Source organism: Pantherophis guttatus, chromosome 2, assembly GCF_059756535.1.
Source record: "Pantherophis guttatus breed Tessera chromosome 2, ASM5975653v1, whole genome shotgun sequence".
NCBI classification, from domain to species: Eukaryota; Metazoa; Chordata; class Lepidosauria; order Squamata; family Colubridae; genus Pantherophis; species Pantherophis guttatus.
Window position 1 is genome coordinate 248,439,662 of NC_142064.1, and position 10,693 is coordinate 248,450,354.

At 42.0% G+C, this 10,693-nt stretch overlaps 1 protein-coding gene across 2 annotated transcripts in view; it reads left to right on the forward strand.

The window, feature by feature from the left end:
- The window catches only part of LOC117673946 (monoacylglycerol lipase ABHD6-like), a 19,216-nt gene extending 9,582 nt beyond the window's left edge, over nucleotides 1–9,634 (forward strand). For both annotated transcript variants that reach the window (XM_034431677.2, XM_034431678.2), the window contains 6 exons: nucleotides 383–496; nucleotides 997–1,129; nucleotides 2,947–3,104; nucleotides 5,548–5,602; nucleotides 7,022–7,122; nucleotides 9,205–9,634. In XM_034431677.2, the coding sequence (XP_034287568.2) occupies nucleotides 383–496; nucleotides 997–1,129; nucleotides 2,947–3,104; nucleotides 5,548–5,602; nucleotides 7,022–7,122; nucleotides 9,205–9,381 (738 nt within the window). In that variant the 3' untranslated portion in view covers nucleotides 9,382–9,634. The remainder of the gene's footprint in view (nucleotides 1–382; nucleotides 497–996; nucleotides 1,130–2,946; nucleotides 3,105–5,547; nucleotides 5,603–7,021; nucleotides 7,123–9,204) is intronic.
- Nucleotides 9,635–10,693: the final 1,059 nt, after the last annotated feature.

Genomic DNA, 10,693 nt, shown 5'->3' on the forward strand with positions numbered 1-10,693 from the left:
ATAGATAGATGGATGATAGATGATATAGATGATAGATAGATAGATAGATAGATAGATAGATAGATAGATAGATGATAAATAGATACAGATAGATAATAGAGAGAGATTAGAGAGAGAGAGATTAGAAAGAGAGAGATAACCATCGTCTAGAATAAATTAGTGAGGTGTGAACATGCTCAGTTTTCCAAAACGCATCATTTGGTGATATCATTGGAAGAAGAGGAAAATATGGTGTGGGGTGGGTGGGGAACGGAAGGCAAAAGAGAACTGGATCTGATTCCAGGACCAAGAACAGCATTTCTTCTCTAGTCTTGGCAATGAACAGAGCCAGCTATTTTGGTTTTTATTCCTTGGATTCACATGCAGAACCATTTCCCCACAGGTCTTTCCTAAGGACCTCCACTTGGTCTGCCTTGATCTGCCAGGTCACGGGGGAACTGCTCGCTTGCTCGGAGAAAGTTACACAGCAGTTGCTCAAGCTAAAAGGATATACCAGGTAGGGTATCTCTTGAACTGTGATGTGATACATTGTTTTTTGAAGGCTGGTGAGTGATAGCAAATGGGGAAAGTGAGGAGGGATGAGACATTAGATATAAACCAAGAAGAGATTTTACTGGGCAATGAAAAATATATAAAGCCATCTACTCTTTGTATTAAAAATGTAGAATCTCCTTTCAGTCAAGCATGACTTCTGGTGACTTCATGGAAATGTCTATTTGATTTCTTGGAGATAAAAGACAATATTTTACCACTGCCTTCTTTTATAAGTTTTTGCTTTAATGTTTTCGCTCCTATTTCAGTTTCAGTCAGATATTTCTAGTATCAAACCCTGCTTAACTTTCCAAAATGGCGCACTATTGGTTAGACGTTGCCGCCTGGAACATTGTGGAAAGCCAAAAAAATGGAATTACTGTAGTTTCAGAAAAATGGGTAAGCATCGGTAAACACCTCATGAAAACACAGCCACAATCTCTTTGTTCCCAATGTTTGTTTCAGTTTGTCCAGTGTGCTGGCCTGAACCACAAGCCTTTCCACCTGGTTGGCATGTCCATGGGAGGCATGGTTGCTGGGGTTTATGCCGCTCTCTATCCAGCCCACGTCTCCTCTTTAGCCCTCCTCTGCCCAGCTGGTAAGTATCTATATCAAATAAGTAAACTGTGAAGGAAAAGGCAGAATGTCTGGCCCAAACTCTATCTCATGCTGGCTGCGGAATTCTGGGAATAGAATAGGAATAGGAATAGGAATAGGAATAGGAATAGGAATAGGAATAGGAATAGGAATGGAACGGAACGGAACGGAACGGAACGGAACGGAATGGAACGGAACGGAACAGAATAGAATAGAATAGAATTTTTTGTATTGGCCAAGTGTGATTGGACACACAAGGAATTTGTCTTGGTGCATATACTGTCAGTGTACATAAAAGAAAAGATACGTTCATCAAGAATCATAAGGTACAACACTTAATGATAGTCATAGGGTACAAATAAGCAATCAGAAAACAATCAATATCAATATATATCGTAAGGATACAAGCAACAAAGTTATAGTCATGCAGTCATAAGTGGAAGGAGATGGGTGATGGGAACGATGAGAAGATTAATAGTAGTGGAGATTTAGTAAATAGTTTGACAGTGTTTAGGGAATTACTTGTTTAGCAGAGTGATGGCGTTCAGGAAAAAACTTTTCTTGTGTCTAGTTCTTCTGGTGTGCAGTGCTCTATAGCGTCATTTTGAGGGCAGGAGTTGAAACAGTTTATGTCCAGGATGTGAGGGGGTCTGTAAATATTTTCACAGCCCTCTTTTTGACTCGTGCAGTATACAGGTCCTCAATGGAAGGCAGGTTGGTAGCAATTGTTTTTTCTGCAGTTCTAATTATCCTCTGAAGTCTGTGTCTGTCTTGTTGGATTGCAGAACCAAACCAGACAGTTATAGAGGGGCAGATGACAGACTCAATAATTCCTCTGTAGAACTGTATCAGCAGCTCCTTGGGCAGTTTGAGCTTTCTGAGTTGGCGCAGTACACAAGTCTTAAAGTTGCCAAGTTTGGAGACCGTTGAGTTAGATTATAATATAAGAATCTGATGGATTGTTTGGGGATGGTTTCTCTCATCAGATGCAATACTTCCTCATGCATTTCAGGGGGGTAAGTAGAAGTAAGTTAGTAAGACCACACTGGGAATACTGCATCCAATTTTGGCCACTGAAATATAAAGATATAAAGGTATTGAGACTCTAGAAAAAGTGCACAGAGTAGCAACAAAGATGATTAGAGGGCTGGCTGTTAAAATATATAATGAGTGCTTGCAGGAACTTGGCATGTCTAGTTTAGCAAAGGGAAGGACCAGAGTGACATGATAACAGTCTTCCAATATTACAAGGGTTGTCACAGAGAAAAGGGGGACAACCTATTTCTCCAAAGCAACTGAGGGCAAGAGAAAAAGTAATGGACGGAAAGAGAGATCCCACCTAGAACTAAAAATAAATTTTCTGACAGCGAGAACAATTAATCAGTGGAATGGCTTGCCTTCAGAAGTTGTGGGTGCTCCAACACTGGAGATTTTTAGGAAGGGTTTGGACAGCCATTTGTCCAGAATGGTATAGGATCTCCTGCTTGAGCAGGAGATCCTTCCAAGGTCCCTGCCAACTGTTATTCTCTTAAGTGATGAGCAACTGGTGGTAGTAGTATACTTCATATAAGGTCTACCTGCCATGATTGTTAAGCTTTATGCTTGGGTTACCACCATTTTTCCTATCCAATCTTTTACCCACCAGTTATTCCACTTGTACCAGCTGTGGATATAATAATTGAAATCTAATTATGAGGAAAAAATGATATATGCTTTCTTTAAATAAATCTATGCCTGCAATTCCTGTTAAAATGGGGTAGCAATGTTGTGTTTGTCTTATATTAGCTTTTAAATTTTTGCACTTTCCCTTACTTACAGGTGTGAGGTATTTAACTGACAGTGAATTTTTTGCCCAATTACGTGAGCTGATTTTCTCTAAGGGCTCTGTGGAGAATGCTATTATCCCAGTTACAGAAGAGCAGATGGAAAACTTCATAAAGCTCTGCTTATACCATCCCATTTTTTTAAAGATTCAGGTGAAGATCTGACCTTTCATGGATTGCTATGCTGTTACCCAGTCTCTTCTGATAACATCTTCTTTCTCCTTCCCTAACTCTCTTATTTTAATGGGGGCAGCCAGAGAGAGCACACAAACCAGAAGGTAAAAGAACATGAACATTTCAAAAATACAGAAACTGGAAAAGAGAGGTTGGATAGGTTTATTCGTTCATCTACCTGCCCATCCTTACATTCATTCAAACATTCTTTTTTTTTTTTAAAGAAAGGTATCCTGGAACTGCTCACCATGAAATAAATAACCAAGACATTAGTGTCATCAGATTTATAGTCTAAAGACCCAGAAGAAAAAAAGAAGTAGGTTGTCCCATTGCTATAAAATGTTCCCCACAATGCTATATCACTTCAGACAAATGGTTATCCAATCTCTTCTTAAAAACTTCCAGTGTTGGAGCATTCACAACTTCTGGAGGCAAGTTGTTCCACTGATTAATGGTTCTGTCAGGAAATTTCTCCTTAGTTCTAAGTTGCTTCTCTCCTTGATTAGTTTCCACCCATTAATTCTTGTCCCGCCCTCAAGTGCTTTAGAGACTAGCTAGATTCCCTCTTCTTTGTGGCAGCCCCTGAGATATTGGAACACTGCTATCATGTCACCCCTAGTCTTCCTTTTCATCAGACTAGACATATCCAGTTCCAGCAACCTTTCTTTATGTGTTTTAGCCTCCAATCCTCTAATCATCTTTGTTGCTCTTCTCTGCACTCTTTCTAGAGTCTCGACATCTTTTTTACATCGTGGTGACCAAAACTGGATGCAGTATTCCAAGTGGGGCCTTACCAAAACATTATAAAGTGGTATTAACACTTCACGTGATCTTGATTCTATCCCTCTGTTTATGCAGCCTAGAACTCTGTTGGCTTTTTTGGCAACTGCTGCACACTGCTGGCCAGGGGTGGATTCTACTTACCTTTACTACCAGTTTGCAATGGGGCCGCGCACACATGCTTGCTTCATTCATGCATATATGCACTCTTCTGCGCATGCACAGAAGCATTTTGATGACGTCAGGATTGGTGGGCGGAGCCTCCCACCGGTTTTACCACCGGTTCTATATTGAGCGAGGTACCACATATACTGTACCTGTGCATTTGGTTTTTCTTGCCTAAATGTAGAACCTTACTTTTTTCACCATTGAATTCCATTTTTTGAAGATGTTTCAGTTCTCATCCAAGAAGAAATGAAATGTTTTCAAGGAAAAACCAGGTCCAGTTGCCTATGAAAAAGTACCTTTGGGATTCTATGACAAGGCTAGAAATTAAACAGGCAATCTGAGGATTACAGATTTAATTTTTCTCAGCTGTGAATGACTGAAACTGCCCTTAGATACTTTTTAAAAATTAACCATTTTTTCCCAAGACTATTTTCCTCTTCTCCTCTTCATCTTTTTTACCTACAGGTTCAATCCTGCTTTACTCATTGTTGACTAAGTTGTCAAGAATGGGCTTGAACCAGTCATTGTAAATTATCTTCATCAAAATATCCAGCCTAATATTGAGCGTCTCCCTGTAAGAAGTTTTCAAAATGACTGTTATAGGATAAGATGATTTTAGTGAAAAGAATTATACTCATCAATGCAATGAATTGCTAATCAGGAATGTGGTTGTGCATATCCAGCTTTCCTGGACATTGCCCTGCTGTAGTGCAAATGACAAAATGTACAACACAGTGACTCAAGGACCATTCTTTAGGTACTTGCATTCATTGGCATCCTTCAGTCTCGAAAGACTATGGTATTGTGCTCTGGAAAGAGGCCCTAAAACAGCATCTAGTGTGACTAAAAAGGCCAATTCGAGAGTGGCAATCCCTTCCACACTGAGGGCTGATACATTCTGTCCCCTGCCCAGCCCTCAGATTTCGCTGGTTCTGGGACTGCCTCTTTGCCTCAGCCTGCTGAACAAGTGTCTCTTCGAATTGGAGAAGGCCATGGTGTGTCTTTAGCCTCCAAGCTGAACGATCAGAGGTCAAGGTTTCCCAGTTGTTAATGTCCATTCCCAGGGCCTTTAGGTCCCTCTTGCAGATATCCTTATATTGCAGCTGTGGTCTCCCTCTGAGGCAATTTCCCTGCACTAATTCTCCATACAGGAGATCTTTCGTACTTGCATATGATGTCATGATTCAAATATGAAAGGGCAAACTTGCCTTAGAAAAACGTGATACTTATTTCATCACGTTGGTGTCCCTAGAGTTGAGAATGAGCATACTTACGCTTGGCTTTTTACACTTTTCAAAGAAAAGTGTAAGAAATCGCAAATTCCCATTCAAACATAATTCAATACAATCTAATTTATTCTATAAGCCTCCCAGAGTTGTCCTAGGGGGAAGATGCGGGCAGCATATAACTTTAATAAATAAAATAAATTAAAATTAATAACTTCTGACTTGCCCTTTGATTTCTCCACTTTTAGCTCCTAAAGGGATATCTTGAAGATCGGACATCACACAAGTCTGTTTTTGTAAAATGTAAGTACAAGACACAGTATGGATCAGACCACATTTCAGAAAGAGAAGCCTATATTTAGCACCAATACAATCAATCCAGCATCAACTCCCCACTCAGCACAAACTGATTGCATTTGCATGTTATATTTGACAGAACAGAATAGCAGAGTTAGAAGGCACCTTTGAGGTCATCTGGTCCAACCCCCTGCTCAAGCATATAACCTATACCATATCAGACAATGTAAACCTCCAGTGATGAAGCGCCCCACAACTTCTGAAGGCAAGCCATTCCACGGGTTAATTGTTCTCAATGTTAGGAAAGTTCTCTTTATTTATAGGTTGGATTTGAGACTTGATTCCTGATTTTTAAAATGTTAAATAGTCTTGGGGAAATCAGTGGTCTCTTGATACAGTATACTGTAGCTGTACCACTCTGCACACTGAGGTACCACAGTTCAGATCTCCTTTGTATTCGTCATAAATCAGCCTTAGTGTTGAGGCCCGTACGCCACCTGTGCAGCTAGTAGCTGATTCAGACAGCAAGGAGGCTGGTGTGGTGCTGCTCCAGCAGCATGTGCAGCTGGCACTCGAGTCGGACAATGAGGAGGCTGGAGAAGAGGTGATGCCAGAGGTGGGGATTCAGCCAGGGCCTTCAGAACCTCCAGAGGCTCCTTTAAGTGAAGAGGACGAAGAGGAGGAGCCTCTTCTCGATGCACGGGCGCGCAGAGCTGCCAAAAGGCAGGAGTGGCTCCTCTGGAGGAGGTCTCCTCGAGAGTAAGGCTTGGGGCTAATTGGCCACTCCCTTAGCCTATTTAAGGAGGAACGCCGACTGAAGCAATTTGCAGGGAACAACTTACTTTACATACCTTCGTGTCTTGTCTTGCTTATCTTATCAGCTTCCTGCAAATTGCTTCTGGGCATTCTGCCAACCATAGTAAGCTTTCAGTTATTATTCTTTGAATTCTTGGCGGCTGTTAATGCAACTAATTAACAACCGTTGTTGTAAAAGACTGGTTTATTTAGTAAACTAAGGTTTGAACGGACTTTGTGTGTGCTGCGTTCTATGGGGTCCGTAGCTGGGGCAGAACACTTTCCCAATTTACAAGCCTTCCAAGGTTGTTAGGAATAAAACTCCCATAATTCCCAGTCAATTCAATCCCCATTGGGTGTGGAGTCCAGAGGTTATTGTCCAGCTATGCTAGAGAGATGCATGTTGGAAAAGCTGCTGAACTGACATTTAATCAGCCAAATGGGGCAGCAAAAGGTTCAAGTTATCATTCCAGCCAAGCGTTTGTTAATTAAGTTTGCTCATCTCCCTATTTATAAGAAAACTGAAGAACAGAAACAGGCAAAGCCCATGACAGGTTTCACTGCTCATTAGAATGGGGGGTGGGGGGGAGAGAAAACATAAACCAATTCTGCTTCCTTTTATTGAGAAAGGTTTTCTGGACCTCACCAGTGGTCAATCGAAGTACAGCCTCCATGAGAACATGAGGAAAATCAGAGCTCCCACCCAGATCATTTGGGGAAAGGACGACAAGGTAAGGGATGTATATTTGTCTGGGGTTTTGTGCACACTGTGTGTTGCAATGAGGCAAGGAAACCCTCACAACAATGGAAATTATTGTATTACTAGAGAATTGTACTTGGCCTGGATTAAAGGCTCAGTACTTGCCTTTTTTTTTAATATTGGAACGTGATGCCCACCAATAAAGGAAGGCAGTGGTGGAATTCAATTTTTTTTACTACAGGTTCTGTGGACATGGCTTGGTGGGTGTGGTGTGGCTTGGTGGGTGTGGCAGGGGAAAGATACTGCAAAATCCCCATTCTCTCCCCACTCCTGGGGGAAGGATATTGCAAAATCTCCATTCCCACCCCACTCTGGGGCCAGCCAGAGGTGGTATTTGCCGGTTCTCCGAACTACTCAAAATTTCCGCTACCAGTTCTCCAGAACCTGTCAGAACCTTCTGAATAGCACACCTGAAGGAAGGACTGGAAGCACACACCTTCCTAGGTAGCAGAAATGAACCATTTTCATTATTGTGAGGGCTTTGCATGGCTTGTCAAGGGTCACACTCCAGAAGAGTGCAGGATGAGGATTTATTTGGGAAACTTCAGGGCTTTTAAGTTTCAAAGGAGCCTGTTAGGCTTAAAATACTTCTTTCGTCTCTTTATCCCCTTCCCCAAAATTCAGACACAAACAGACCTCGTTCTCCTCACTGACTGGATCAGGGGAAGGTTATTTATATTCTTTCTTTAGAGAATTTACAAATTAAATGAAAACAAAAACAAAGATTTGATTTCACGATTTTGGAAATCATTGTTAACATGTTAGCGAGAGAGAAAGAGAGAGAGAGAGAGAGAGAGAGAGAGAGAGAGAGAGAGAACATGTTTTATTTTTTCCTCCTGGGCTAAGATGAAGAGTTAAAATAGTGAGATTTTTCATCATAATCATCATCATCATCCCCCAGTGAGACACTAACTTGACATCAGTGGTGGAATTCAATTTTTTTTATTACCAGTTCTGTGGGCATGGCTTGGTGGGCATGATGTGGCTTGGTGGGCGTGACAGGGAAAGAATACTACAAAATCTCCATTTCCACCCCACTCCAGGGGAAGGATACTGAAAAATCCCCATTCCCTCCCCACTCCAGGGGAAGGATACTGCAAAATCCCCATTCCCACCCCACTCTGGGGCCAGCCAGAGGTGGTATTTGCCGGTTCTCTGAACTACTCAAAATGTCCGCTACCGGTTCTCCAGAACCTGTCAGAACCTGCTGAATAGCACCCCTGCTTGACATGGTTGTGAGACTTTTTATGCTCTGAGGAAGATGAAAGCTATGCCAGAGATTCAACCATACAGGACATCAGAGGATTTTGCCCACCAAGCCACACCACGCCGACCAAGCCTTGCCTACAGAACCGGTAATAAAAAAAATTTGAATTCCACCACTGGGACTACCTGTAACCAACTGTTAAGAATAAGAAGGATGGCCTTGTTAGAGATATGTAGAAGTTGCCTAGGCGAAAGAAACAGAAACATTTTTTTTAAATGTAAGTGGGAGGGCATTTTTTAAAAAATGCCCTCCCACTTACATTGACAGAACAAGCCAAGAGTATGTAAAATGAGAATAAACCTCACTCCCTGCTGATTATACAGTATTACCTAGTTTGATAATGAAATGTCTGCAAGTAAACAAGTTCAGAGGACACCAAGGACCCCACAAATAAAAGTTCAGATAGGAGGAGGGGGGAGGAAGGAGGAGGAGAAATGATATTTTTCAGCTGTTTCTTTCACTTTTGTTAAACATGAATGATTGGTAACTTGATCAGTAAGATCATCTTCTTAATTTTTCTAGTTTAGATAGGCCTTGCTGTAAGAAAAGATGAGAACTAAGATTTTACATAGAAAGACATAAACCAAGAGAATCCAGACCTGCCTAAAAGGTTTAATGAAGGAAAGTTCAAGTTTAATGACTCTGTGCTTGAAGAAACAATAATATGCCCAATGCCGTCCAACTGCTTCATTCGTTAATAGCCTTTCACATCAGGAGATCCTTTCTATGCCCTTTAAAAAGACTTTCGAGGGAAAGGGAAAATTCAGTGTTTCTTTGTTGTTGTAGATCTTCGATTCTTCAGGTGCAGCAGTTCTGGCAGCTGCCATTCCTAAATCCCAAGTGCATTGGCTGGAAAAATGTGGACACTTCATAACCCTCGAGAGGCCCAGGACATCTGCAAGGCTCCTCTTGGAATTCTACAAATCGGTCTGTGACTCAACCGAGCAGAAGAAAGTGGCCTGAGGCTCAGGAAGTGCCAGGTGGCTGGAGACAGGCAAGGTCTGCCCAACCACCAGACCCATATTGACTTCTCTGGCTGATACAACGGGAGCTACAACTCAAGATATTTAGTAGGCAGCAAAAGAGGTGGGGACCTAGAGAGAACAAAGCTTTGCACCACCATTCCAGAAAGACTGATCAAGAATTGATCCAACTTTCTAATGGAACTTGTACTTCTGTGTGTGTAGCATCTTTTCTAACAAAGCTTGCAGTACAACAATCTGTTTATAGTGATTAGAGTGGAATGTCACTCTATAGCAGGAGTCTCCAAACTTGGCAACTTTAAGACTTGTGGACTTCAACTCCCAGAATTCCTCAGCAAAGCTAGCTGAGGAAATTCTGGGAGCTGGCTGAGCAAAGCTGGCTGAGGAATTCTGGGAGTTGAAGTCCACAAGTCTTAAAGTTGCCAAGTTTGAAGACCCTTGCTCTATAGAAACACTACACTACGCTCCAGAGCAGCAATATCATAAGGTAGCTAATTGTCCTTGTGTCCTGCTTTTGAATTTGAGGTGGTTGAGAGAGATGCACTGAGCATAACAATGTGTTTGTTTGGTAGAATTGTATCCCACCTTTCCTTGAAGAACCACAAGCCAGCATCACTTCCTTCCCATTTTGACTGGCCCAAGGTCATCATCCTGTGACCTTTTATGGTTGAGGGAGGATTGGAATCTGGGTGGCTCAGTGGCTAAGACACTGAGCTTGTTGATCAGAAAGGTCAGCAGTTCGGCGGTTCGAATCCCTAGTACAGGTCTCCGGCGTGAGCAGGGGTTGGACTAGATGACCTCCAAGGTCCCTTCCAACTCTGTGTTACTGTTACATCTTTAATTCTAGGCCAACACTATGCCATGTAGGTCCTGCTCGCCTTACAACCACAGCCGGGACCAGAATTTCCATTGCCGAGCAAGGCAGTTGTGAGTTGTGCCCAATTTCACAACCTTTCCTTGCCTTGGTCGTTTGACTTAGTTTTCATATGAATTATGTGCTCATTAACTGAATCCAGCTTCCCCCATTGACTTTGCTTGTTGGAAACTGGCTAGGAAGGTCACAAATTACTTGATCCCAGCATGCTGCAAAGTCGTAAATACAGGTTGGTCGCCAAAACAGCTGAATTTTTTTGATCGTATGACAGTGGGGATGCTGTGACAGTTCACAAGCCATTTTTATAAAGTGTTGTAATTTCCAATGGTCACTAAATGAATGGTTGTAAATCGAGGACTATCTCTTCTGGCTCAGTGCAAGCAAGCAATTCTTGAGCTTTAAACAAGCTTGAATACTG